Raw genomic sequence first — 27,861 nt, forward strand, 5'->3', positions numbered from 1 at the left:
GAATTTGATTCATTTGTTGGAAAAATAAATTTGACTGCACGATGGTGGGGGGTTGGTGAAAAAATGACAGAGACTCATTTAACAGATTTTACTAAGGGTCTCCCTTTTCCCACAGCCTTTGACTCTTGTAACCAGTACCAAATCAATTTCTTGTGAGGTTTGTTTTTTGTTTTTTTTTAAAGATTTATTTGTCTATTGTAGAGAGCAAGAGCCGGCGGAGGGGGCAGGTAGAGGCAGAGGGAGAGGGAAAGAGAGGCTTAATTAGACTGTGCCCTAAGCATGGAGCCCAAGGCAGGCCTCAACATAGGGCTTGATCTCACGACCCTGAGGTCATGACGGGAGCCAAAACCAAGAGTCAGACGCTAAAAAGACTGCACACCCAGGCACCCCTAATTCCTTGTGAGTTTTTGAGAGAACTCCCTCTTTAAAGGCTGGGCTATGACTTAAGGAGCAGAGGGAGTGGAGCATCAGCTAGTGCCCCCCACACATACATGCCCACCGGCACCCTACTTAGGCATTGAAATGTTCTTCCCCAGACAGAGGCCCCCCACTGCTGTCTTCTCCTTTTTATGACTGGTCTTCAGGTTCACCAAACATTCATCTGTGTGACAGCAGCAGCCGCCTAGGCCTTTGCCCCTTTCCCTGAGCCTCCTGCAGCAATTCCTACAGCCTCTGGGATTCTAAGAATTGAGCTGGGGTAGGGGATGTGGAAACACCGAGTGTTTGACTCTGGAGAAATTTGGCAGAGACAAGAAAACCTCAGGGGTGTTCTTCAGCTGAGTCCTGAGCTGCCATCTGGTGAGCAGGGCCCTTGGTCACCCCCGACAGAACAGACTGAGGTGTGGCCAGCAGATGGCACCTGTGTGTGGTTTGGGAGGCGAAAGGAGCTGCAGCCCGTGTGCTGTTGCCACCTGGTGACCAGAAAGGGTAAGGCATGTTCCCTGTGCCTCGGTCAGGCTTGAATTTCATAACCCCCACCTGCCCTGCCTCCATCCTGCAGCAAACCTGCTTAACGACATCCAAGAGACTTTGCCAGCTAGGGAAGAGGCCCACCTGCCACAGCTGCCCTTCTTGCTCAGCTGCCTGCTTCCTTCCCTTTGGGCTTGCTTTCTATTTTTCTCTGTATGCGCTCTACCCCTACCCCTCCCCAGGAGCAACAATGAGGGAAGCCAACATTTACTGGCCTCTTACTATGCACTGTGAACTGTTCTAAGCACTTTACATGTGTTAACTCATTTAATTCTCATAAAAGCTCAATTAGGCGGATGCTGTTATCATCCTCATTTTGCAGGCAGAGAAACTAAGGCTCAGAGAGCTTAAGTCACTGGGTCTGATTCCAAGGTTTGTGCTCTTCAACACTATCCTCTATGGCCCCCGTGTTAACTCCCCAGCTAGTCTGCTGACCAGAGCCTTGGAAAACAGAAAACTTGCAGACAAAAAAAATGTTGCAGAGCATGTAGGTGGCTTGAGTGTGAATCATTGTTTCATTTCTGATCGGAAAACACAATGACCCACAGGAGTGAAGTCAGAAGGTACGTTGTCACTGAGCCACTCAGCCACTCTGCCTTCCCTGTCTCCTGAATTTTGTCCCCAGGACTCAGCCCTAAGGGGCTGGACTGGAAACCTGCCTGCTCTTTTGCAGCCTCTCCACTGAAAACGTGTCCCTCCTGTCCTGATAATAGGATACTCTCCTGCCGCCTGCCATATCTTCCTTGGACACACCAGGACATGGGCTCTGTGCTGATGAGGCTATCTGGAGAGCACTGATGGGATGCTGGCGGCGAGGCTATCTCACTGGCCGTGACATCTGAGTCCCCTGACCTCCAGGCCCTCCCAGGGCCCTGCCTGCTCGTGTTTTCCAGAGCCTCGCTCCGGAAGCACAGGGCACCCCACAGAAACAAGATGATGGCGCTCAACCCGCACAGAACGACAGTTTATTCAGTGGTATGGGGAAATGAAAAAAAACACAAAACCCTACTGTATTTACAGTAACAATCAAACTGTACAATCTGATGGTTAGTATCAAGTTAGCATCCAGCATCTTTGTATTTTTTAAGTCAAGTCATCAGTAGTTAAAAACCAGTTAAATTTTTAACCCTTTGTAGGAATTGCTGAGGGGAGGGCTCAGGGAGAGAATCCATGGCAGAAAACCGAGCAACCAGCCTTACACGTGAGAAAATAGGAACATTTTTTTTTTCCACTCATAGCCTCTTTTTCTAGCCACCTGCTCCAGAAGAAAGTCAGTGACAAGTGGGGAATACATGCTCAGCATACACGGTAACTCAAATGAACAGTGGTTGGCAAAACTGGGGTGGCAGGAGGAGAGGAGGCAAGAGATGAGAGCCTGGAGTGAGGGAAAGGGCCTCAACCCCCCACACCAGGAATGCTGGGTACCCACCTGACCTGTCATGGCCACATCAGACCCCCTGGGACCGGACACGAACCCATCCCGACATAAAAAGCAAATAAATAAAAATATATATTAACTCTCTCTTCACAGGGAGCTGAAGATGGGTGTGGGAGAAGGGGAAGAAAGAGGAACAGGACCTGGTCCTTTGAAGAAGAGAGCCAATTCCGAAAAGGGGTTAAAAATAGAACACATCTCAGAGGCCACAGTAATCAGACAAAATAGGATTTGTCTGATCTTGCGGGGGTGGCTGCGTGGACACCAGAACCCGGACTTGAGACCTGTGCTTGAGACTTCTGGGGGCAACTGAGCCAGCCCTGGCCTTACTCTTCCTCTCTGTCCCACCCACACCACAGCAAAGAAGCGCAACTGAACACGTGACTGGCCTTCCCCGGGCGGGTCAGGCAGGGAAATGAAGCACTTTTGGGTCAGCGAACTGAGCAAACGCCTGGGCTGTAGCACGTGGCCAGAGTCCAGGGAAAGGAGAGGGGCTGGGGTGGCCCGGCCTCCACCCAGGGGCACGGGTTCCCCTCAAAATGTGTTCATGCAGCATTTGGGGGTCTGGGGGCGCGGAGTCCTTCTGCCCCCTCTCCGGACGGGGCTTTTTCAGTTCCTGGGAGAGGCAGCACAGGCAGGGTGAGGAGTGCCCTTGACCTTGACGCCCTCACCACACTGAGGCCCGCCGGGGTGCAGCCGGCAGGGCTCGATGCCCTGGGCGCATGTGGCTTTGTCCTTTCCTTTTGGTGATGGCAAATGAGGGGCAGGCCCCCCGAGAGTCCCTCTCCTCCCAGAGGCACAGCAGATGGGAAACTGAGGAGAGGCTGGGAAGTATCCTGGGAGGTCCTATCCTCTTTGGGAAGGGAAAGGGGAGTCAGTTTCCAGCATATAAAAAAAATTAATCCCTGAAGTCATGAAGAGTGGAGATCCTTTTTTAAATTCTTTTTTTCCTCTTTTCTGAAAAACTTTGTCTTGGAGATGTTGGCCCCAGGGGTCCAAAGTGCAGTGAAGGGGATGGTGGGGGAGGGAGTTGGCACTAGATGGCCTTGGGTGGGGTGGGTGCCCCTCCCGGCAAGGCCCAGGCTCCTCAGATGGACGTTTCGTCGCTGCTGGCGGGCAGGCGGTGGGGAGCAGGGGCAGGATAAAGCACAAGACAGGAGTGGGGCATGAGTGCAGCTGGGGAAGATAAGGGAGCCGCAGGGTGTAGGAACCACCGGCCCAGGGTTAATGCAGGAAGTTAAAGAAGAGAAATCTGGAGAGGCAGGAAAGGAAAGTGACAGAAAAGGCAGACAGGGGGTTAGTTGGAGCAGAGAAGACAGTGAGAAGCTTCCACCAGGAGAAGGAAACAGGAAAGCAACCCCCAGCTCCCCACCCTCCCTCACTTCGCCTGATGCAGGCTGAGCTGACCCCACGGGCCCCCATGGTTTGCGGGCATGTCACAGTAAGGGAGCTGGGCTACACCAACCCATTGGTTCCCCGACTGCTGGCCAGAGTCGACTGCTGCAGCCTGGGGAGGCCTGGAAGCAGCTCTGAGCCCAGCCAGGGCCTCTGTGGGGCTACCCCTGTCCCACCCAGCCAGCCCCACTCACTCGGAGCCTGACGAGTCCTCATCCACTGTGCCCGCCTTGATACTCATGGCGATGGGCATGACCCCGTTCAGCTGCTCCTGGAGACTCTGCCGGGGAGGAGGGCGGGGAGGGGGCCCTCCCCGGCTGCCCTCGCTGGCTGAGGAGCCCCTAGAAGACCCTGTGCCTTGCTCCAGGGGTAGCCGTAAAAGGCTGCTCTTCTCACTGATGGTGGGCAGACACTTCTTCTTGAGGATGCCTGTGGGCCGGGGTGGGGGGGCAGGCGCCATGAGGAGCAAGCGGTGGGTCAGGGAGCTGCCCTAGAGAGCCCTACCAGCCACAGGGCAAATGTGAGGTGGGAGGCTGCCAAATGGGGGTCCATGGCAGCCAGGCATGCCCCACTCACCTTTGTGAGGTTGGGCAGAGGGGCCTGGAAGGGGGCCAAGGGACCCCTCCCGAGGCAGGGCATCTCCATTCTCCCACGGGCGCTCCTCAGAGGCCCCATTGCCACTACTCTCCTTTGCTGTGGTCCCAAAGTCTCCTGGCCAGGGGGCCTTCCCGGGCACTGGGCCCCCATCTGGTGGAGAAAGGATGTAGATAAGGCCCAGAGAAGGCAGACAACTAGGAAAGTCACCACCCCGGGAGTCCCTGGCTCTCTGCCCTCCCACTGCCCCCTCAAAGGCCAAAGCCCTGGCGTTGGCCCACCCTTGGGGGTACTGTGCAAGGGCAGTCTCTCGGTGCCAGGCCCCAGCAGGCTGTCCCAGCCCGGCTCTCCAGGGAAGACGGCCCCTTCCTCCTCCTCTTCTTCCTCCTCCTCGCTGTCCGATGAGTGAGTAGAGGCATAGGAACCACTCTGGTCATCTTCCAGGGATAGGTCACTGTCAGAGTCTGTGTCAGGGTCTGGGAGACAGGGAAGAGATCAGAGCTGACCCACCCGCCTCTGCACGCCTTCTGAGAAAGCCAGGCAGCTGCCCCCCGACCGGCCAGCACGAGCTTCTTTTCTCACCATGTTGCTGGTCTTGACCTTCCAGGAATAGGCTGCCTGGGTCCCCCAGGCCGGGGGGCCCTTGGCCGGGGTTGAGTGTGGACTCTTCCCTGAGAAGACAAGACCACGCTGGAGGGCTCAGCCCAGCCCCTTGCCCAGTGTCCCATTCTTTTCTCTCTCCCCGGGTTCCCAGTTCCTGCCCTTGCCCCTCCTGCTTCTAATTTAAGTTGTCACCCGTGTCAGCCCCCTGTGTGCTATACAACTCCCAGCAGGTGGCTGGCCTGGCCTCCAGCGTGTGTGGTGCTCACCACGGTGCCGACGCCCCGAACCCCAGTGCTCACCTCAGCAAAAAGGGGATGTAGCTGGGCTGACTCTTGCCCGAGCGGCTGGCACTGTGCAGAGAGCCGGCTGAGTCTCCGTAGGGCTGGTACAGCCGCCCATCCGCATAGGGGCTGGGGCAGTTGTAGGACTAGGCAGGGAACGGAGCAGTCAGTAAGTGGGGGAACAGGATGTGGAGTGGAAGGGCCGAGGGGGCTTGCCCTAAGGTCTACCTCCCACATGCCCAGCTCTGGAGGAGAGAGGCCCCATATCTCAGTCACGCACGACCCCATATCAGGGCCTGGTAGTGAATGTAGCTCTGACCTAGCTGTGCCAGCCCTATGCACCCTAAGCACCCTGGACTCAGCTCCAGGAGACAGCTACCTGGTAAAAACTGTTACCAGCAATGACCCCCCAAGGGTGTGTTGGGAGACACAAAATTTACCAAGATGCGTCAGGGATTCTAGGATGTTGGGTACCCCTGACTGCATCACTTGTCTTGGCCCCTTCCTGGCCTTGTTCTTCCTAGCTTCACTCCCATCTCTCTTGAGTCAAACCCTCCTCGCCACCCCCAAATCCTGCTCTTCCTGGGCCACACATACCATTTCTCCAGCCCTTCCTCCTCCCGAGAAAGGATGTTGGAGTGAAGAAAGAGTGGGGCACAAAGCACAGAGAACGAGCTCTTTGGGGCTCCTGCCTCTTCCTCCCGGGCCCAGAGCCCTCCATGTCCCCGGCCCCCGGCCCCCTCACCGAGGTCAGGGTGGACTTGGTGGTCAGTGCAGGGTCAGGGCTGGCCTTGCGGCTGCAGGCAAACTTGAGCGCTTTCCGGACCTCCTTGCTAAGCACCACGTAGGAGAGGAGGATGAAGGGGCCCTGGCAGGCAACAGGCAGCAGCTAAGTGCCCGTCTGGGCCCCCCACAGCCAGGTCCCACCCCCCACCTCCACGGGGCGCGGCCAGGCACCTGGACGCAATTGCAGGCAGCAAAGAGGTAGTGGAAGAGAAGGGTGTCACTGTTGACAGACAGCAGCGCCAGCAGCCACGTGGCGCTCAGCAGCAGGAGGACGGCGAAGGAGGGCCGAAGGCCTGAGCTGGAGAGGAGGGACTGTGAGCCCGGCCCAGAGGCCCCCTGCACCGCCACCAGCCCACTGCTCACTGCCCAGGCACACACACCCCATACTCACACGGGGCCTTTCTTCTCGAAGCCCTGCCGCTGGGCAGCACAGGAGGCCCGGGCCGCCAGGATGTACAGAAAGACACTCATCTAGCGGGGCAGGAGATTGGGGAGGGGCATCATCAGGGGACACAGCTCCTACCCCACCCCACGGGGGCCCAGCAATGCACCACTCCTGAAGGGGACCCTGAGGACACACACAGCCTACTGGCCCTCAGCCCACTCTCTGACACCTACTGAGACTGCGAAGGCCACAGGACCAGCAAAACTCCAGATGAGCGTGTCGTAGATGGACAGCCAACAGAAGTCCGGGTTCCCATAGCCCTCAGGGTCCAGGCCCACAGCTAGACCTGGGGGTACGGTGACAATAGCAGGGGAAGCAGTGGTAGGGCCTCAGGAATCAGTCGGGGTCACGTGGGCTCATGGGACCAGATGCAGGGGATGAAGGGCTCCACCACCCTGTGTCCCTGCCGACCTCTCCAGGATGGAGGACCCAGCCCCTGGTGGGGAGCATCAGGGGCTGAGAGGAGGACTTGGCCTGGGGCACAGGGGAGTGGGTGGAGAGAACATGGCACAAAGGTGGACCCCGGGCTTGGAAATGTAGAGCCTCAGACCGGGAAGGGGGTGGGGGTACCTGTGATAAAGGCGGGCACGCCCCAGCCCAGCATGTAGTAGAAGCGCATAGGGCCAGCGTTGACGTCGCGCACCTCGGTGAGCGCCCGGTACAGGTGCAGGGCCTCCAGCAAGGCCCAGGAGAAGGTGCAGAGGTACAGGAAGTGCAGCAGGATGGCAATGACTGTGCAAGCAAACTGGGGGCCCAGCCACGCCAGGTCAGTGACCAGGGCCCCTTCAGGGCACGGATTCAGACTTACTAGGCAGACAGGGAGGGCCGGGGTGTTGGGTGGTGCTTCGGGAAGTGTGGGCCAGAGAGAGGTACTTCTAGGGTTCCAGGGAAGTGAGGGGGCGCTCGAGAACAGGAAACCGTGGGCTGGGTGTGGGGCTGAGCTCATCGGAGCTGCTGCTGCCGAAGCAGGGACTGGGGCAGACAGCCAGGGAGGACTCCTAGGGAGCTGGGGAGGATTGCGAGCTGTGGATGGTTTCTGGTAAGGAAAGAGGTCTTACAGGGAGGTCAGCCTGGTTGATTCCTAGGAGGAAGACCAGCTGCGCCAGGCCCAGGGCAGCAGTCAGGTTCCGTCGGATGCCATGCTGATTGGAGCGGAGGGCACGCAGGACCGTGAGGAAGAGGAAGGCGAGCAGCAGGGCAGCCAAGGTGACCCCTAGGGCTACGTAGGTCAGTGTCTTCAGCGGCAAGATCTCCCCATTCTGCGGGGCAGGGGAGCCAGGACAGTTAGGAAGGGCTGGGCCTGAGCATCCAGCCCAGAGCCCTGGGCTCCACCCCTAGCTCCACGCATGCCCCTGGCCCCCCAACCCCCCACTGGGTCTAACTGGGTCTAACCTCCCGCCGGGACACATCCATGAGCACGGCGAAGCTCGTCATGTGGTTGCACTGGCAGCTGACATGGCTCTCGTTGCGGAAGACGACCTCACAGCCTCGGGCTGACCAGCCACCAGTGCCGCTGACCCTGCGGGAGGGGAGGCAGGGTCAGGAGATGAAGAGGGGAAGGCACCCAGGGGCCTGGCTCTCTGCCCAAAGTCCAGTGCAGGCTCACAGGATGGAATGGTTCCAGAAGACACAGATGGGCTTGGTGCGTTCTTCTGTCTCCAGCAGCCGGAACTGCACAGTGACCGGCTTGTCCAGGGCCCGGGGCAGCAGCTCCTCGTCATCATGGACGCTGATACTCACCACCGGCGTGTTGATGACCGGCCGTTTGGGGACTCTGATGAGGAACAGGTAGGCATACGGTCACTAGCGCCGTCTGGTGGCTGAGGGGACACCTCGCAATTCTGGGGGATGCCCCGGCCTCTCTCCATGCTCCCGCACTCACCCGCCCTGCCTCCCCACCCCATCCTCATCTCCTCAGCAGCTCACCTCAGGCTGCGCTTGTCTGGGTCGTAGTTATGGGGCAGCAGCCCAGCCAGGGTGCGGTAGATGATGACACTGGCCACAGCCTCACCCTGGCTCAGTTCCGGGTGCCGCCGCTGACGCCGGGCCAGCTCCTCAGGCTCCTGGGCCTCTCCAGGGCCCGCGGGCCGGACCAAAGTTGGTGTTTCTAGGATCGGGACACTGTCCACTCAGCTGGGCCCTGCACAGACGCCCCAGCCAGGCTCCCGACCCCCCCTGCAGCTCCCCACTGACCTCGAAAGACAGAATCAGGCAGAATGACCGTCGTCTCAAGGTCTGGGGGTCGTTCCCCACGCAGCGCCTCATAGCGGGGCAGCTTGGCCCCAGCAAAGTTCCCCTTGTCCAAGCGAACCACAGAGATGACTGGGGAGAGGGTCACAGTTCAGACCCTCGGCCAGGCGGGTGGGCACCCAGCCCAGCAGGCTGTGCCCGGGGTTCTGTGCACAAGCCCTGCCCTGACCCAGGCTCACCAATGTTGGGCGTGACGATGGTGAAGGGGTTCAGGTAGGTGTGCCGCATGTTCTGGGCCAGCGCACTGGCGTAGGCCTCATAGTGCTGGAGCAGCCAGGCCGTGCCGCCCTCCGTCTGCTGGATCAGCTCCCAGTGTCGCTTGTTGGCTGCGTCCAGGAGGGCGCTGCCCACCCGCAGCAGGTTCTAGGGTGGGCGTGGTCACGGTGCTATAACCCAGGGCCTTCGCATCTCCGCCACCTGCCACACCTGTGCCTAGACCAGCCAGGGCGACCCATCCGAACCATGCCCCTCCCTCAGACTTTCTCTCCTCCTTCTGTAGCTAAGGGCTTCTAGGCCCTGGGCCTGGACTCCCACCCAGGTATTAGAGGCTGACCTCTCCCCACCGTGGCACAGTGGGCAGAGCCTCTGCTCCGAGGAGCCTGGTCACACCAGGCCCCAATACAAACATTAGTTTCTATCAGCGCCTTACTAGAAAAAGGGCTGGAAAGAGATATTCTAAATTCCACGGCTCAAGGGAGCTCTTGGAGGCCTCAAGCCGGCGGGGAGGTCCCTCCCCAAAGGCAGGGATGGCCCCCAAGTTGCCCCAGGGACAGGCTCACTCACCATGACCCCCATCTAACCAGCCAGCCCTGCCCCATCCAAGCCCCACCTCAGTGAAGTGCACATCTTGTGTGGCGGACAGCCCAAAGCCCCGCTGGGCGCTCTCGTGCGCCAGCAGCCGTGTGGCCAGCTGGTAGGCCACCTTGACGTCGCTGCCGAAGTAGCCCGCCGTGTGCTGCGTGGCATTTCGCAGAAGCAGGGCCAGTCGCTGGGAGCGCCCAGAGTCCAGGCCCGATTCGTTCCGCTGTAGCCGCTCAGCCTAGGATGGAGCCAGACAGGACAGGGAGCAAGGGAGGTCAGCACAGGACAGAGCTGGAACTCAGGAATAAAAGGGTCTCAGGAAAGGGGAGAAGTGGCCACTCCATGTGGAGGCCCCGGGAGGCAGGGCCTGGAGTTTCAGAAGCCCCTCTCTCAAAGCCGGCAGCAGGGAGAGGAGAGAGGAGCTAGCGATGAAGAGATTCACTTACAAAGCCCTTCAGCTCTGAGAAGGTGACCGACGTGCAGTTGAAAAGGCTTGGGGGGAGCCACCCCCTGTGCTCATCACAGTGGCGCACGGCGGTCCCTGCGGGGAGGAAGCCCAGAGGGCAGGCCTCAGGAGAGATACAGGAGGCTTCCAGGACCTGCCTGAGTCCCTGGGGTCCAGCACCTCATGCGCCAAAGACAGGAACAAGCCAACAAGGGTCCTGCCCTCCTGCAGCCCAGCTCAGAAGAGGAAGACAACTCTGGAGAACACTAGAGCCCAGACCTCTACCAGATTGGCCCGAGGGAAGACTCCAGGAGCACAGGGTGTGTTCTCAAGACCCCAGCATCGCCGCCCCTATGCTGCCATCAGTCTGGGCTCCCTGCCGCTCTCTGTTTATGAACTCTGATCATCATCAATCCAAGGACCAGCACCAACCCCCATCCTGGGGGGATCTTACACCCGACAGCTCTAACCCCCAGACTGCCTTCCTTGTGAGTGGCAAGACTCCCATTCCAGGGTATGAGCTGCAGATGGGAACGCTGTGTGATTCCTCTTCAAATCTCTAGAATCCATCCCCATGGCAGGCACGCTGCAGCTTTGTCAGCATTTTTGATAAGAGTTCAAGATAGACGTGCCCCTTATCCTGGCAACTTTGGGAGCAGAGGAACAGAGCACCAAGGAAGGAAGGGACATGGAGTCTCCAGGACCTGGAGACCAGAGAGAGGTCCTGGGATTTGCAGCCAGGGGCTTCCCACCCTCATCCCAGGGATGAGAGACTGAGTCCACAATATCACATTCTAGGCTTCTAGCACCTACCAAAGGAGCCTTTGGGGCAGGGGGCAGCAGCAGGCAGCCCGAAGCGGGTACGGGGCCACCAGATCCCAGCCTCAATGGCCCGTGGGCAGCTGTCGTAATTCACTGCAAGGAAGCACACAGGGTCACCCAGAAGCAGCTGCCCCCCCTGGAGCTGTGCTTGGGCTTCCGGCCCTCCCTCAGCAGCCTCAGGCCTGCAACCAGCCCCTGCTCCTGGCCTCCCTGGCATGCCGGGACCTGGTGCACAGCAGGAGAGCTACCAACCCATCGTGGGAATCCCACCTTCGCAGCCATTGGTGGTGACCTCAGCAAAGGGGTTGTCACAACGGTCACACTGGCGCCCAATGACGCCTGGCTTGCATGGACACTGGCCATCCTCAGGGTCACAGACGCGGGACAAAGAGCCCGTGGGGTAGCAGTCGCAGAGGAGGCAGGTGGAGCTGCCCGGGGGCCGATAGTGGTTCTCCTGAGAGGGAGGGCAGACAACATGGATCACTGGCTCAGGCTCTGTCTCTCTGGGATGCTCACAGGTCTTTTAGGCTGTGGCCCCTCTAGAGAGAGGCTTGCTGACTTTAGGTCCCTCCAGGAGTGGTATTCAAAATATTTAGGGGCCCCTCGGTGGCTCAGTCAGTTAAGTGTCTGCCTTCAGCTCACGTTATGATCCCAGGGTCCCGGAATCAAGCCCCACATCGGGCTCCCTGCTCAGCAGCAACCTGCTTCTCCCTCTGCCCCTACCCCTACTCCTGTGCACACGGGCTCACTCTCACACACTCGCGCTCTCTCTTGCAAAAACAAAATCATAAAAAAAAAAAATTAACTAGTAAAAATTTGCAGGGTAGCCCATCAATAAGACACCAACCAGTCAGAGTGGGCTGCAAACAGCCGGTACAGCTGGCCTAGAGCTCCACGGTAAAGTACAGGTCTTGGGTCCCCCCAAACAGCAAACACAGAAGAGCGCGTGGCCGCCTGTATCCCCCATCATAGCAAGAGCACATAGCCCTGAGCTCTCTGGGGGAAGGCTTTCCCCACTGCCTCCCCTCACAGGCCCGGACGGCCATGTGGAGGCCCAGGTCAGGGCAGTCACCTTGCAGTGGCACTCGCCACTTGTCTTGTTGCAGTCTGGGTCGAAGCCTTTGCTGACGTCACAGTTGCACGGGCCGCACGTGGGGTGTCCCCACCAGCCTCGGGGGCAAGGTTGGTCAATCCTGCAGAGGGGCCCAGGCAGACATGAGCTCCCTCTGCCATGCCCCCCTGCTGCAGCCTCCTGTGACCCTTCTGACGGTGGCTGTAGCTCAACCCAGTTCCTGGTGCTCTGAGGGATCCCCCACCCCACCCCAGGGACAGGCTGCTGCACTTCCGGGTCCACTCACCTGGTCTCACAATATGGCCCAAGATAATTTTGGGGACACTCGCAGGTGTAGCCATGAGGGGCGCTGGGCTTTCGGATACACACAGACTGATGCTCACATGGGTTCAGGTCACACACATTAGTACAGTTGTCACCATAGTAACCTGGGACCGTAAAGATGACAGAGGGTCAATCCCTACCCTTCCCTGGCACTTTGTTTAAACCTGCCCTCACTCTGCCACCTTCCACCTGAGAACCCTACAGGCTGGCCACAGCTTTGTAGTGCAGGAGACACGCTCAGAGAGGTCATGTGATTGGCCCTGGGTTACACAGCAGAGCTGAAGTGAGACCCCGGGACGCGCCCACCTGCTCATTTCCCCGGGCCCCTGGCACACCTGGATCACAGCTGCAGGAATAGCTGTCCCAGTCATCACTGCAGTAGCTGTTGGCAGGACACGGGTTCGAGTCACAAGGGTCTGGCAGGCTGCAGCCCGGCTCCACATTGATGCTCTCCCCGCGGCTAGGGTCCAGACCGCTAACCCCCTCGGGCGTCTCGCTTACCCTCACACCCTGGGAGGGACACAAGCAACGTTGGCCCTCCGTGAAGCGGGCCTCCTGATGGAGAGGAGGGGAAGGGAGAGGAGGCTGCCTACCTGCAAACAGCCCCGGAAGCCGCGGGTCACACCACCAGCCGGCCCTGGCACTCCCCCGACGGTAATGTTGCTCAGGTGCAGCCCATGCAGCCGGGGCCCGAGGTTGCCCTCCGCCCGCTGCTGCCCATAGTCAAAGGACAGGATGGCATGGCCGGGGCCCCCACTGGCTCCTAGTGCCAGCTGTGCATGGTGCCAGTCGCCGTCATTGGCCCGGCCTGGCTCCAGTCGGAGAGATGAGGCCTGGAGCCCTGTGCCCTCCACACTCAGCACCACGTGGCCTTCCCTTAGCTTCACCAGAAGAGAAGAAAAAAGGGTCAGCAGACTGCCTTCATGGGCTCTTCCAGCGCACTGCCCTTTCCCTGGACCACCAAACCCATCCTCTGGCACCGCTGAGGCCCCAGAGGAAAGGGTATTATTTCCCTTGCGGCCAATAGATGGCAGCAGTGATCCAACAAGTGGACGGAGATGCTTCTGGCTTGGGGAAAGGAAAGAACCTGCCCAGCCCTCTAAGACGGGCAGGGAGGCTACCGTGGCCCAGCTCAGGGCCCGCCTGCCCCCTACCCCTTCCTGCTTCACCTGCAGGGTGATGGTGCTGCGCCCCCTGGTGACAGCCTGCAGCAGGACACCGTTGGCCTGACGTGTGCGGAACATGAGGCTGAGGTGCCAGGGCTGGGAGATGGGCAGCGAGAGGCCGTGCCAGGCCACCAGGCTGCTGCCCAGGAAGCGCTGCGGGTTGGCCATTTCTGGGGAGGCAGATAAAGGCAGACTCTGAGGGTGGAGTGGCCAAGTGCCCCAGGGGGTGTGATGCTCAGAGGGGCAGACTCCACAGGAGGTAGGGCACTGCCTCTCCCAGTGCCCACACCCCGAGCCGGCCCCGCCCACCAGAATATTTACCTGTCCTGGGCCCGCCCCACACTGTGCCCAGGCCTGCCTCTGACTGGGCCCTTTGTCTCCAGAGCTACCTTCTCAGGGCTCTGCCCAGACACGCTTTTCCGCCCACAGCCCAGCTTGGCTGGGCCCTGCCCAGTGCCTTCCCCAACCCTGCCAGGGATCCCAGCATTGTCGACAACTCTCCGGCCTTGGCCGCTGCTGGCGGCCTCTCCTACCCTGGGCACAGCTCTTGCCCCCGAAGCCCAGAGGACACTCGCAGCTGAATGCGTCCCACTGGTTCACACAGGTGCCCCCGTTGTTGCAAGTACTGCTGTCACACACATTCTTCTTGGCAGGGCAGCCTAGAAGGGAGAGAAAGGGGCTCCCTCGGGGCTCCAAACTGGAAACCTGCGGCTGGAGGGGCCTCTGAAACCCCCACCATGTCCCCATACCAGCACAGCCCTCCTTTCCACCCCAGGCTCCGGGCCTGGCCCCTGCCCCAGGCTCCCATACCAGGCACAGTGCCATTGTTGGCAATGAAGTCGGCCATGTCCACATGTCGGCTGTCCACCTGCAGGTTCCTCATGCAGCCCACAAAGTACCGAGTGCGGACCGGGAAGCTCTCAGGCAGGTCGGGGACCCCGCCCAGCAGCAGGGGCCCTGTCAGGTCCAGAGACCTGGAGGAGCAAAAATGGGGGGGGGGTCTTCCGGCTCTTCCTTCTTCCCTCTCTTTGCCACCAGGCCAGGGAGACCAAGAGCCCAAGGGTCCCTGAAGAACAGCACAGGGGAAAGGAGGCACCCCAACCTGGAGCTGCTCTCACCTCACCTCATACCCACCCTCCAGACCCTGCTCTAATCCCCTATTCTTGCCGCTTCCACTCCCCTCCCCAAACCCCTGTAGAAGGCTGAGCAGGGGCTAAGGGAAGCAAGGGGAGGAAGGGCCTTCACCTGGATTGGTTTCCATTTCCAGGCCCCCTCAGGCCCACCATCTCAACCTGCCCTCCCTACCTGGTCCCACGCTGCACCCCATGCCCCAGCCCTCCCCCCACCCCACTCACTTTTTGCTGCCCCCCTGGGTGCCCTGGGCAGCACAGGAGTAGTTGCCCAGGACAGCTCCAAAGCGCAGGGCCACCCCCGTGTCACAGCCATCCACGGTCACCACAGCCACCTTCTGTTCCGATGGGCCCTGTGGTAGCCCCGTCTGCCCTAACAGTGGCTGTGGACAGAGATGGCAGACAAGGGGAACCATGAACAAGGAGCTCACAAGGTTCACGGGCCAGGCACAGAGACACCAGCACCTGCAAACACCCCTTCGTACACACGTGTGTGAGTGTATATACACATGCACATTCAGTGTGCTCACAGGACCTACGTGCTTACCTGCCTTCCTCAACAGTAACTGGAGCCCATGCCTGTCTAATAGGACATGGAGCATCGAGTACCACACAGCGGTAAAAGGGGAACGGCCTAGCCCACCCCCCTCCCTCCCTCTCAGCCAGAAGTGCCGTGACCAGCCCCCCGCCCCTGGATAAAGCACCACCTCAGTCTGAACACCTGAGGCAAGGACAGAAGCCACTGACTCCCTGACCCCCTCCGACACCCACCTTATTGTAGTATTTCAGCTGCACTGTGTGCCACTGGCCATCACTGACCCCTCCAGGCACGAATGGGGACACGGTGGTTGTCGACTCCCCTGGGGAAAGGACCCAGGTGAGCTGGGACAGCAGATGAGGGCTGGGAATGGGTGTGCTCATGGTTGGGACCAGACCCAGGTTTGGCTGGGGGGAGGTGTGTGTGTGACTTGGGATTAGGGGCCAAGACACCTAGGGCCTTTGGGAGATGGACAAGGACATGTGGCAAACGGGGTCACCTGCAGAGAAGGTGAGCTGGACCTGCTCCTGGATCACCTCAAGGGCCACAAAATCATGCTTCTCATTGAAGCGTCCGTTGTATAACAGCAGCCCGTCACGCTCCTTGGTGGCGAACCTGAGCGGGAGTTGAGGGTAGGGGGCAGAGAATGGGACACCTACCTAATCCCAAATACCCCAGCCACCTAACTAGCCCATGATCCTATGCAGAACCCTCCAAAGGGCTGACACCGTGGCCCTTGGCTCCATGGGCCATGGAGCTCAAGTGTGGACGATGAGCCCACACCGGATCTGAAACCAGACCCCTGGCCCCATGGCTCCCCACCCTTGAAAGTGGGTAGGAAGAGTGGTCAGTGATCCTAGTGGGTGAGGAAGGGCTGCTGGCACAGTGCACAGGCAACTCGAAGTGCCGACCTGGCTCTGCCAACAACCTGCTCCCAGCACTTTCGCTGCCTGACCTCTCACTCTGTAGAAGGGGAGACACCCCAGGCTCCCACTGCCCTCCCTCACCCCTCCCCACCCAGTGTCCAGCCACTCACGAGAGGGCCAGGGTGAAGTGGAAGCGCTGGCGCAGGCCACGGAAGGTGATGAAGGAGTGGGCAGGGAAGCTGCGTGTGGTCACCTGGCAGTAGGGCTTCTCGAAGTCTCCAGACGGGCAGTCACACTTGAAGCCACCCACCAGCAGGTTGACGCAGGTGCCCCCATTCTTGCAGACACCTGGTGTGCAACGGCCTGAGCGGGCACTCACCTCACAGTGCTCACCTGGACAGGGGGAAAGGCAGGGTAATAACCAAGTGCCTGAGAAGATGGAGGGGAACTGGGATGCCTCCCCAGGGCCCAGCCATACCTCCGTCAACACTCCCGAGTTCTCCCAAGCATCCTCACCACCCTCCCCTATACTGCCGCCCTGCAAGTTCTTGGAGCTCCCAGGCCCTTCTGTACTCCTATTTGGGCCTCAAGCGCACAGGTCTGTCGGGTCCCCCGGTTAGAAGGCCTAAGTCCTAGTAAGCCTCTGGTGTCACAGCTATGGAGCAAGCTGGGGGGTGTTCTGTTCCCACAGGGGTGAATGTGCCTGGAGGAAAGAGCCTCCAGGACACCAGGGCTGGCGCCGAACCCTATTCCTCCCTCCCTCGCACTGGTGCTTTTGTCCCTGTCAGGCGCCAAGATCAGTTTCCCTCACTGCGGATGAGACTAGGCTTCCACTTGGATTGTCAGAGCTCTGGGTGGAGAGAGGGGGATAGTTGGGGAGGGGGGTGTGAAGCTGGGGACTCTCAGGAATGTGGCAGAGATCTCCCACCCTGAGCCCTGGGGTCCAGACTGAGGCACTCTGTGCACTTGGGAGATACGACAGAGCGGGGAACGGAGCCTTGGGAGCAGACCACGATTTTAGTGGAGGAGCTGAAAATTCCAACAACATCAGATGGAAAATCCACCCCTTTCTCTCCCTCCCCATTCCCAGATTCTAGAGATAGGTTCTCAGCTCCTGTGCCTAGTGACTGGCTCTTGTTTCCATGGCAACTGTTGTTCGCCTACTCTAAGCCCCCCTCCCCATCCTCTTGGACAAAGACTCCCCTCCCATCCCCCAAGCCCTCCCCTCCCTTCCACCCCCACCCACAGCAGCAGCTGAGAGGAGTCAAGTCTGGCAAGTTCTGGGCAGGAAGATGCAGCAGGGAAGGCGGTGGGGTCTGCCTGCTACTGCTGGCAGAGCCAGTGGGCATGGCTGTGAAGGAGAAAGAATAAGACCTAACCATCTGGGAAGGAAGGGCCCAAGGAGGAGAGGAGAAGGGGGTGTCCTGAGAAGAAGCAGTATCCTGCAGGGGCAGGAGCAGGAGCACAAAGCAGAGGCAGTGAGCCTCCCGCGGAGAGGCTGGGGAGAGGATGTGTAAAGACCCAGGTCACAGGCCCACAGGAAGGCCTCACCCTTCTTCCAGCACCTGGGCAGGAGTGGAGCTCTTCTGCTCAGGGTCACTCAGGTACAATTACCTCCTGAAACAATCCTGCCCCGCACCCAAACCCCTCCAGTTTCTTCTATGCCATCCCCTCAATGCCTGGGAAGGAAACCATTGCTTATAGCCCAAAAGGGGACTCTCAGCAATGGCGGAGACCAGGTCCCAGGCCCCACTTCAGGGCTAGTTAAGCTGTGGGATGAGACTCAGAACAAGTCACCTGATGCCAGGGGTCTCTTGAATCACAGCCAACACCTTCCAAAGACTACCTCTTTACATGTATTAAGTTAATTAAATTAAACCTTACAACCATGTTATGATGTTGATTATCTCCATTTGAAAATAACTGAGACACAGACAGATTCAGTAATTTGCCCAAGGTCACGCAACTAACTACTCGTGGCAAAGCTGGAATACAAACCCACGCGGGCTGCGTCTAGAGCCAGTGCTGAACTCACTTGCACTGCCTGAGATGGGGGGTGGAGGGCGAACTCTGAGAAGAAGGGCTCCCCTCTCCTTTCTCCCGAACAGGTGTAGAAAAGCAATACAGATCTGCCTAGGGCCAGGGTAACCTCTACCTTACTCTGGAAGGAAAGAGGCTGCCCCAGCCCTTGGCCAGGTCTGCGCCTGCGCTGTGGTGTCAGCCCTGCAGGCCCCGCCCCCAGCTCACCTGTGTAGCCGTCGCGGCAGAGGCAGGTGTAGCCGCCCTCGCGGCTGCGGCAGCGCCCGTGGGGGCCGCAGGGCCGTGAGTAGCAGAGGTCCACCTCAGTCTCGCAGTAGTCTCCCGTGAAGCCAGGCGGGCAGCGGCACCGCAGACCTCCGACGGGGTGGATGGGCCGGAAGAGCACGGAGGAGGAGGCGATGAAGGGCGCGGAGGAGTCAAAGCGCAGCACCGACACGCAGCGCATGTAGTTCTCGCAGGGCTCGCGCAGGCAGATGTTGTCGTCGAAGGGCAGCACGCGCTGCGCCGAGATGGCCGTGAGCAGGCTGCGGTTGAGGTACAGGCGCTCCTGCAGGTCCTCAGAGGGCAGGAAGGGCGGCCCGCCCCCAGGCCCCGGCGGCTGGCCCACCGACAGGCTCACATTGAGGATGTGTCCACCAGGGGCGTCGGTGTCCCGCTGCACGTTGAAGACCACCACGTGGTCTGGGGGGGTGGCCAGCGTGGCCGCCACCGCCTGGATAAAGAGCCCCAGTAGGGGCGAGAGGAAGCGCTCTGGCGACATGTCCTCCAGGCGCAGTGTGATGCTGTGCGTGAGCATCTCATCCGTGATGATGGTGACACGCAGTGCGCACTGGGCGGTCACACTGTGCACGCCATCTGCAGAGAAACGACATGGGTCAGTACCTGACGTGGAGCTGGGGAGGGCCATAGACCTAGCACTGGGCAGGAGCACCCCGAAAAGGGAGGGGGAGCTAAGATCTAGCCCACACACCCCTGCATTGCTCAGTTGCCACAATGGACTCTCTTTCCTAATTGGCAAAAGGGGCCCAAGAAACTACATGTATGTCACCTGTAGACAAGTCACACCTTGAGGGATCAGCCCCCACAGACACTTAGAGGAAGTTGATTTTCAGAAGTTCTCTTTGCATACTTTCCCAAAACCCTCCATTGTGAAGAATGGTACATTTTTTAATGTTTGTGCCCCTTCTCCCTGACCAAGCTGTGAGTCTGGCTCCGTTATACCAGACTGGGCTTCCCTGGACAAGAACCCAATTTTGCCTATGTCTTACCTTTCTATACTGCCCAGAGCACCACGAGATACCCACAAAAACAACCATCCTGCCCTCTCCGCCTCTGTATCTCAACACTACCATACCCCTGACCCTGGCTCCCTCCTCCCCCACCAAAGCAGAGTGGGGGGTGAACTGGGTCAGTGGGCCACCCAGTCCCCCTCCCACTGAGCCCCAGAGCTGCTTGGGCGCAGGCCTACTATCCCCATAGCAACGCCCCACACAAAGCATTCTTCCTGCCCAACTCTCCAGGCTGCCAAAGATGGCCCGGGGGGGCCTCACCCCAGGAAATCCAGCTGAGCCACCCTACCAGAGGCTGCAGCACCTGTTGCCTGATGCTGTGAGGGATCTGGGGGGCAGTGATGACAGGGTTGGGCGGCTCTCCAATCTGAGAGCCCAGAAGAGCCCCACTAGGCTGATCCCTCCTCTGGCCTTGGGCCTCCAGCTATTCATCGCCCACTTGGCTCACACATTGTACCCGAATGCCTGCCACACCTGTGGGCCACACACTCACTTATAAACAGCCAGGTGCTAACACACTCTAGTGTCTCACTCCACCCACACTCTAAGCCCAGAAATTCCGTACACACCTGAATGCACATATACATGGCAGTGGATTTTGTTTAACTCTGAAATGAAAGCGGGAGGTCAGTGGGGAGGGGGAAATGGCTTGGCAGGGCTCTAAAAGGCATTCATGTGTTTATTTATTACAATGTCCTACACATAGTAGGTGTTTAGGAAATAATGAGATGTTGATGGCTCCATAGTGAAGAAATGGTCTTTAAAACACAGTGGGGTGGGGGCAGGGGGGAGCCTGGGTGGCTCAGTCATTAGCGTCTGCCTTCGGTTCAGGTCATGGTCCCGAGATCCTGGGATTGAGCCCCACATCGGACTCCTTGCTCAGAGGGAAGTGTGCTTCTCCCTCTACCTCTCCCCACAACTTGTGCTCCCTCTCTCTCATTCTCTCTCAAATAAATAAAATCTTTTTAAAAAATAAAAAATAAAAGACAGCAGGGGTCCCGAGTTGATGTTGAAAAGGACTCCCTGGCAGGAACGGGTCAGGAGATGGTGTTTCTGGGGTGGGGTGGGAGTAGGAGAGGAACCTGGGAATAGATTCTGCTTCTGTGCCACACCTATTTGAGGTGGCTAACTACCCCAGGCAGCTCAGCTGAGCCTGGGAAGGCTGAAGGCATAGACCCATCTAAGCCCCGTTCTCAGTCCACCCACCTGCCCTCCAGCCTCATCACCTGAGACTGCCGAAGCCCGCCAGCTCTCACCAGCAAGCTTGCTTGTCATTACCCACTCCTGCTCCTCCCATTCCTGTCTGAAGCCACCGAACATTCTGTGCCTTCCCACCTGGCCTACCCAGACACCACGTCACAGTCCTCCTACTTCTCTCACCTCCCCAAGCTCACCTACTACAGGAAGCCTGCCCAGATCGATGACCTCAGGCTCTGCTTTCCTCTCTTTCAGACTACCCTGCACTGGGGTATGGAGCTGGCACAAGCCTCTTGTGTACTTGGTGCCTCTGCCCATTGATTCCTTGATGGGATAGTCCCTCCAGGCAGAAAGTGGTTCAAGAGTCCACACAGTGCCCCTAACTGATTAGGGAAGGGAGGAGGCAGTCAAAGCCCATGAATGAGAGAAACCTCACCAGCACTCAGCCCTGAGAACAAACCCTCCTCTCTGTGCCTCCCCTCGGCAGTCCCAGGCCCCGCCCATGCCCCTCACCCAGTGTGTCTCGTTGCTTCCCATCTGGTCTACCATCTGTGGCCACCTGCCCCCTCCTCTTTGGTCCCCCATCCCCAGCAATCAACATACTGCTCAATCCTTGCTCTTTGTTCCTCTCCCCTGCCTTGACCTGGGTCACCCCTCAGGTGCCCAGGCAAGGTGGGAACAGGGGTCCCAGGTCCCAGACTGTGGCAGAATCAGACTCCAAGCCCCTCTCCCCTGGCAGATGTGCCAGTGGAAGCCGTAGGCCTGGATAGGTTCTGCCACTCTGGGAGCTGACCGGACCATGCACAGGAGCTCCTTTGTGTCCCAGGAGAGTAAGAAAGAGGCAGGGAGAACTGGGGCTTCAGGAGAGCCATCCAGCCAGAGCTGGGGCAGCTTCAGCCCCAGGGAACAAGAGAGGGGGAAGGCAGAAAGGCACAAACGTGGAGACTGAACAGGGGAAAACAAGATCCAGGAAAAAAGCCAGCAATGGAGAAACTGGGAAAGGAGGAGAGAGCCGCACAGGAGATCAGGAGAGGGCCACAGAGAGGGGCAGAGCAGGAGGTCCCCCATGGGCAGGGGCAGGGGCAGGGGCAGGGGCGGGGGAAAAAAAGAGAGACAAAGAACAAGAGAAGGGAAACAAAGGGGCAGTGGGAGTCAATTCCCCCTCACCCCAGCCTCCCTGAACTTTGGGGTTGCCGTGGTGACTGCCTCCAAGGGTCAGGGCCGAGGGGACAGGATGGGGCCAGGGCTAGAGGGCCAGCCTGAGGACTTCTCTCCTGTTCTAGGGGAGCTGTCGTCAGGACGTCAGGGGCTCTGTCCTGGTAGGAGCCTGCAGGCTGGGCGGGGCCTCCTCAGTGTCCCGCTACTCTCACCTAGGACAGGTTGTGGGGAGGACAAGAGGAAAACCCCTTCTTTTCCATCCTTCCCCGCTGCTTGCTTCTCCCAGCACAGAGAAGGATGAAAGATCCAGGAACTCCAGCCCTTTCTGGAGGGAAACTGAAGCTTCAAGAGGCACAGAACCTTGTCATGACCTCTAAAAGCTCACATGCCTGGGTTCCCAGGGCCACCTGAGGAGTGGGGCAGGGGAGGCACCTGTCGGGGAAGGACCCAGAGCGGGGAGGGGGCTGAACCACACCCTGCATCCCACATGCCTCTCAATCCCCTCCAGGCCCAGACTCTCTGGGGTGAAAGGAGTGCCAGATTCTTCTCTTCTATCCCTCCCTGATGTGTCTGGAGTGGGGTACCCTGGCCCATTCATCTGCGGGGTGCCCCTAAGAAGGGGCCCTCATGGGGGTGCCAGTGGTTCCCAAGCTTGGGGAAGGGACTCAGCAACCTGGGGCTGGGCCCCTCCTTGCCACTCCCCATAACTGACGGAGAAGACAGAATGCCGCCCCCACTCAACTCTCCTCCCCCAGCCTTCTGTCCAGGGAGTCTGCAGGCTGAGCGCTTGGCCAAGCAGCAGGAATGCCCAGCCTGGGTCCTGGCCAGGCTCCCACGCCCCAGGACTCTGTTCTTTCCCCACCAGAGCAGTGGGCTCTACCCTCAAAGGCCACCAGTCCCCTGGCTCATCCTGGTCCCACACCCCATTCCCTGAGCCCAGACTGGTCACAGCCAGCAAAAAAGGCCCAGCATCCCCAAAATAGCTCGTTGGGGTGGCAAGGGGGCCCAGGAGGCCTCAGCCTGCCCCTGGCTTCACTGCAGCCCCTCCCCCAAGCTGGACCCCAAACGGTGGCCTCTGACAGTGGGGTCTGTTTGGACAGAGACAATGAGCTCTGGCTTCACTTCCTGCTGGAGCTCTGAAGGGGTAGCCAGGCCAGGCTCTTTCTGCCTGGAGGGAAAAGAATGCACTAGACAAAGTCCCCCTCAGCCAGTCTGGGGCTCAGCCGGGAGCCAGAAGGGGCCAGAAGAGGCCCGACTGCAGGGTCCTGACCCCTTGGCGGCAACCCTGTGCCCCAGTGCCCTCCGCTCTGTCAGAAGGCTGTTATGAGATCACAGGAATACCCTGCCGGGCATGAAGGGGTGCGGAGGGGGCGGCTCACCTCCCCCTCCCACACACACCACACCACAGCCGTCTCTACCCCTCCCCCAGCTCTCCTGGCCCCCCAGTTCTCCACGCGCCTTTTTTCACAATCTTGGCAGCCATAGCTGGGGCAGCCTCGCAACACTTCCCTGCCACGTCACACGGTGGTAGGCAGGGGGCAGCCAACCAAAGCAGCCCAGCCCAGCCAGGGGCGGCAGGCGGGGCCCCAGGATTCCTAGGGCTCCTTCCCAAGCTGCTCTGGCCCCTCAACCTCTGTGCCAGGCACTGGGCAGAGAGGCGGGTTAGCAGTTCCTCCTTGGACGGCTGCCCAGGCCCTCCCCCAGGGGCCACCCTCACCCGATGCCACCTGGGCCCTTCCTTACCTGACACCAGCACGCTCATGATGGCCTCCAGAGGACGGTTGTTGTCCAGTGCCCGGCTCAGCCTCAGCTCGCCTGTGGAGGCATTGAGCAGGACCAGGCTGAGTTCATTCCCCCGCTCAAAACTGTAGGTCAGGCTATCTGAAATGTCAGGGTCATGGGCAGGCACGCGGCCAATGGCACCCCCAGGGAAACTGCTTGAGCGGTTGGTGACATAGTTGTTGAAAAGGATCTCAAAGTTGCCCAGCACGGGTGGGTTGTCATTGCGGTCAAGCAGGCGGACGTGGACTGTGGCCCGGCTCACCAGGGGAGCCGACGTGGCCTGGATGACCAGGATGTATTCAGGCCGGTCCTCATAGTCCAAGTCCACCAAGGCAGTCAACTCCCCAGAGAAGATGTCCAGCTGGAAGACCTCAGGGATGTTTCCCTCCACGATCTGGTACATGATCTGGGCATTGGTGCCTTCGTCGGGGTCAGTGGCTGTGACGCGGGCCACAGCCAGGCCAATGGGGCTATTCTCTTCCACAAACACGTCAAACTCATCCTGCTCGAAGACAGGTGGATTGTCATTCACATCCAACACGGTGACCGTCACTTCCATGGGTGTGCGGGCTGGAGGCATCCCCTTGTCTACTGCATATGCCCGCAAAACGTACTGAGCCACGTTCTCACGGTCTAGCCTCCGAAGCGTTCTCACGATGCCTGATGTGGACTCTACGATGAAGTCACCATCTCCATCATCACCCCCTTGGAAGGTGTAGAAGACCCTGCCATTAAGGCCAGAGTCACGGTCAGTGGCTGAGATCTGCAGGACACTGGTGAAGGGGGGTACATCCTCATAGACGCTGCCCTGATAGGAGTCACGCAGGAACTGCGGGGCGTTGTCATTCACATCATTCACCAGGATCTCCAGGTAGGTGGTGTCAGACTTCTGGGGAATGCCATTGTCACGGGCGGTGATGGCCAGGGTATAGGACACTTGGTCCTCATAGTCTAGCTCAGCCTGGGTGGTGACAGCTCCTGTGTCGGCATCAATGCGGAACTGGGGGATGCTATCCTCCATAAAGTAGGTGATGCGGGCATTCTCACCTGTGTCCTCATCCGTGGCACTGATGAGCACCACCGTGGTGCCAGCGGGCCGGTCCTCATTGACGTTCACCGTATAGTGGGAGCTCTGAAAGACCGGACGATGGGTGTTGGCATCCGTGACGTTCACTACCACCTGTGCTGTGTCCTGCCGCGTGCCATCAGAGGCGGTGACTGCTAGTACATATTGCCGCTCAAGTTTGTAGTCCAACGGCAGGGCAAGTGACACCAGACCACCACCACTCTGGCTGGTGATGGAAAAGCGGTTGCGGGTGTTGCCGCTGGTGATCTGGTAGGTGATGACACTGTGGGCATCACGGTCCACAGCCGACACCGTCACCACGCTGGTGCCCACGGCCGCATCCTCATTGAGTCTCACCGTGTACTCTGGTTGGGTGAAGGTGGGGTTGTTGTCGTTGACGTCTAGGATGGTCACGCTGACACTGGCTGAAGCAGTGAGCATTGGGGTGCCATGGTCCCGGGCTTCTACCCCAAAGCTATAGAAATCCACCTCTTCCCGGTCCAGCTCAGCTGCCACAGAGATCCAGCCTGTGCCATTGTTGATGGCAAAGGGGAAGTCCTGTCCAACCCCAGCAAGGCGGTATTCCAGGCGGGCATTGTCACCTGCGTCAGCGTCGATGGCCTGGACATGGAGAACCAGGTAGCCTAAGGGGACACTCTCTAGCACAGTAGCCTGGAAGGGCGTGCTGACAAAGATAGGGGTATTGTCATTGATATCCAGGACTTGCACTGTCACTAGGCCAGAGACGTTTGAGAGCGGGGGACGGCCGCCATCCTGTGCCCGAACCCGGAGGGTATACTCCTTGGTCGTCTCATAGTCAAGAGGGCTCACCACGTCCAGAGCCCCAGTCTGGGCATCCAGATAGAACTGTCCCCGAGCATTGCCACTCATGATGCTATAGTGCACCAGAGCATTACTGCCCTTGTCTCTATCCGAGGCTGTGACGCGGAGCACTGGGGCCCCCGGAGTCACATCCTCGCGCACCTGCACCACATAGCGCTTCTCACTGAACTGAGGGGCATTGTCATTGTCATCCTCCACAGACAGGAACACAGCAGCCGTGGCGCTCCGTGGACCCGGGTCCCGACCCTGGTCGCTTGCCTCCACTGTCAACTGATAGGATTCTACCTCTTCCCTATCCACAGGGCCACGGGTTCGGATCACCCCGGAGCGAGGGTCAATCTCAAAGACTTCTGAGGGGCTGCCGCCAGGCCCCTCCAACAAGCGGTACAGAATATTGGCATTGGGAGGGGCATCGCCGTCTGTAGCTCTGACAGTGAGCACCTCATAGCCAACCTCCAGGTTCTCCCTGAGGCTCTCCTTATATTCCTGCTGCTCGAAAACAGGGTCATGATCATTGGTGTCTGTCACCAAAATGGTGAGTGTGGCCAGGGCACTGCGTCGGGGCATGCCATGATCCTGCGCCGTGACCCTGAAGACGTGGGTGCTCTTGGTCTCCCGATCCAGCTCTTCTGCTGTGGTTACAGCGCCGGTGATTGGGTCCAGAGAGAAGAAATGTTTGGAGCGGCTATCAAAGAGGGCATCCATGGTGTACTCAAGCCGGCCTGCCTCACCCTCATCTGGGTCAATGGCCCGTAGGGATGCCACTGGGGTTCCAGCTGGCTGGTTCTCAGGCACTGTGGCCTGGTAGCTGGGGGGCTGGAACTGGGGGGCTGTATTCACATTCCTTTTCCGACGCCCGCCCATGGACTCTTCTGTTGACCTTTCCCCTGCCCTGAGCCCTGGGGTCTGCACCAGCTTGCAGGACTGGCATCTCAGCCGTGGCGCCTTTAAGCACGGGTGTTCCTGGGGCAGGGTGAGCTTGCCCTGTGGGGAGAGGTGGCCTCCAATGCCCAAGAGGCGACAGCTCCATGGACAGCCTTCAGGCGCTGGCGGCAGAGGGATGTGAGCTCCGGATTCTGGACACCAGACCCTGAGACCGTCGTGGTGGGGCACCAGGTGGCCAGTCAGCTCTGTCCCTGCATCCCTGCAGCGGCTGGTGTAGAGCCAGAGGTTGGAAGCTGAGGCTGGACAGAGCCAGCCCACGGGGGCACAGGCCCCTGAGGAGCCACGTCCCCCCGGCCCCAGAGAACGACAGGGCCCCACTTGGTCTCCCAGCAGTGGCGGCAGCAGCAGCAGCAGTAGCAGCAACAGCGGCGGCGGCAGCGGCGGCGGCAGTGGCGTTGCAAGGGGGGCGCGGGCTGCCCGGCTCTGCATCTCTCCCTGCTCCCGGCCGGCCGGGTCAGCGGCGGCGGCGGCTCCTCCTCCGGCTCCGGCCGGCCCCGCCGCGCCTCATGCCCGGGCCGGGGCGCCGGTCCCCGGGGGCCACTCGAGCGTCCCTCGGGGCCTGCGCCTCGCTGCCTCGTTGGGGCCCGGCGCTGAGCCCTCCGACGCACCCGGGCTCGCGCCGCTCCCGGCCCGCGCCCGGGTCACCCCGACCACCGCGGGCTGGCGCTGCGCCTCCACTTGCGCTCCCGGCTCTCGCCACCTGCGCCCGCGGGCCCCGCGCGCCCCTGGCCCTGCCGACTCCCCGAGCCCCGAGATGCCTCCTTCGCCCCCACGGGATGGCCCACCTGCGTCCGCGTAGCTACGCACCCGGACCCCGGCCCTCCTCGACGGCCCCGCGCCGCCCGCTCGCGCCCCGCGTCCCCGCCGCGACTGCTGCTGTCGCCGCGGCCAAGGGCCCAGCCCCACGATCCCTCGCCTCCCCGGCGGGCGGGCGAGCTCTGCAGAGCAGCGGCGGCAGCCGCGGTGGCGGCGGCTCATTACCATAGACCTGCTCTCGCCGCCGCCGCCTTAAAGCGGCGACGCCAGCCGCACCGAAGGAGGTGGGCCCCACCCAGCGCCCTCCTCCGCACCGATGTTCTAGGATTCCCGCTGGCCAGACCTCCATTCCCAATACCTCCCCAGGCCTGCCACTGGGTGGGTGACAGATCCCTACCACAGGTTCGAGAGGAATTAACAGTCAAAAGACAAACAACGAATGAGAATAATGGTGATAGTATCTTAAATATGCTTAGAGGTTTTCTAAAACATTTGGAAGGGCTCTCAGAGGCCAAGGGCCGACCTCACACAGCCTGCACCTAGGATGGTTGGCGGCTGATAAAAGCCCTTGGGGTCACGATAAGACTGAGCTAAAAGGGCCCTGCTCAACAGTATAAAGCCTCCCCCATATTCCAGAAAGATACCCCATCTCTGTGGCAACACCCAGTGAAGTCCTAAGACCCCCATCCCCTCACCTAATCCAGGTTGTGATCTAACTAGGACGCCCCTTGGGGTCCAGCTGCTGGGCAGAATGACCCCAGTCTCAACTGGGACAGCACTCAGACTTTTCAGGAGGAGCTAAGTTGGGAGTGTCGAAGCCAGAGTTAGCTGGTATAAACTAAAATACTATTATTACTGGTCTC

The 27,861-nt window shown here is 59.7% G+C and overlaps 1 protein-coding gene across 2 annotated transcripts; it reads right to left on the minus strand.

The window, feature by feature from the left end:
• Positions 1–1,917: 1,917 nt before the first annotated feature.
• On the minus strand, positions 1,918–27,156 carry CELSR2 (cadherin EGF LAG seven-pass G-type receptor 2). Of its 2 annotated transcripts, XM_046015704.1 has the most exons (34): positions 23,350–27,155; positions 18,170–18,817; positions 16,093–16,315; positions 15,556–15,671; positions 15,290–15,378; positions 14,744–14,901; positions 14,199–14,362; positions 13,922–14,047; positions 13,392–13,558; positions 12,816–13,103; positions 12,558–12,732; positions 12,185–12,326; positions 11,899–12,019; positions 11,097–11,280; positions 10,818–10,919; positions 10,006–10,100; positions 9,588–9,797; positions 8,938–9,121; positions 8,702–8,830; positions 8,435–8,615; positions 8,115–8,282; positions 7,901–8,027; positions 7,567–7,767; positions 7,079–7,253; positions 6,682–6,794; positions 6,455–6,534; positions 6,235–6,361; positions 6,023–6,145; positions 5,296–5,423; positions 4,976–5,064; positions 4,675–4,869; positions 4,376–4,546; positions 3,994–4,228; positions 1,918–3,656 (listed from the first exon to the last, which is right to left on the minus strand). In XM_046015704.1, exons 1-34 carry the CDS (start codon positions 26,669–26,671, stop codon positions 3,629–3,631), a joined length of 8,784 nt encoding a protein of 2,927 aa, XP_045871660.1. In that variant the 5' UTR covers positions 26,672–27,155; the 3' UTR covers positions 1,918–3,628. The 2 variants fall into 2 exon arrangements, with proteins under 2 accessions (XP_045871660.1, XP_045871670.1); XM_046015714.1 differs by lacking the exon at positions 4,376–4,546 and having other exon boundaries at positions 23,350–27,156.
• Between the last annotated feature and the right edge of the window lie 705 nt (positions 27,157–27,861).

This window comes from Meles meles, chromosome 1 (genome assembly GCF_922984935.1).
Source record: "Meles meles chromosome 1, mMelMel3.1 paternal haplotype, whole genome shotgun sequence".
NCBI lineage: Eukaryota > Metazoa > Chordata > Mammalia > Carnivora > Mustelidae > Meles > Meles meles.

Coding starts and splice junctions, on each gene's coding strand:
- CELSR2 (XM_046015704.1), bottom strand. CDS start 26,671: ATGCAGAGCCGGGCAGCCCGCGCCCCCCTTGCAACGCCACTGCCGCCG. Junction 12,327..12,557: donor TTCCTGCAGCTGTGATCCAG/GTGTGCCAGGGG, acceptor TTACGGTCCCAG/GTTACTATGGTGACAACTGT. Junction 11,281..11,898: donor GTGGCGAGTGCCACTGCAAG/GTGACTGCCCTG, acceptor CCTCCCTCTCAG/GAGAACCACTATCGGCCCCC.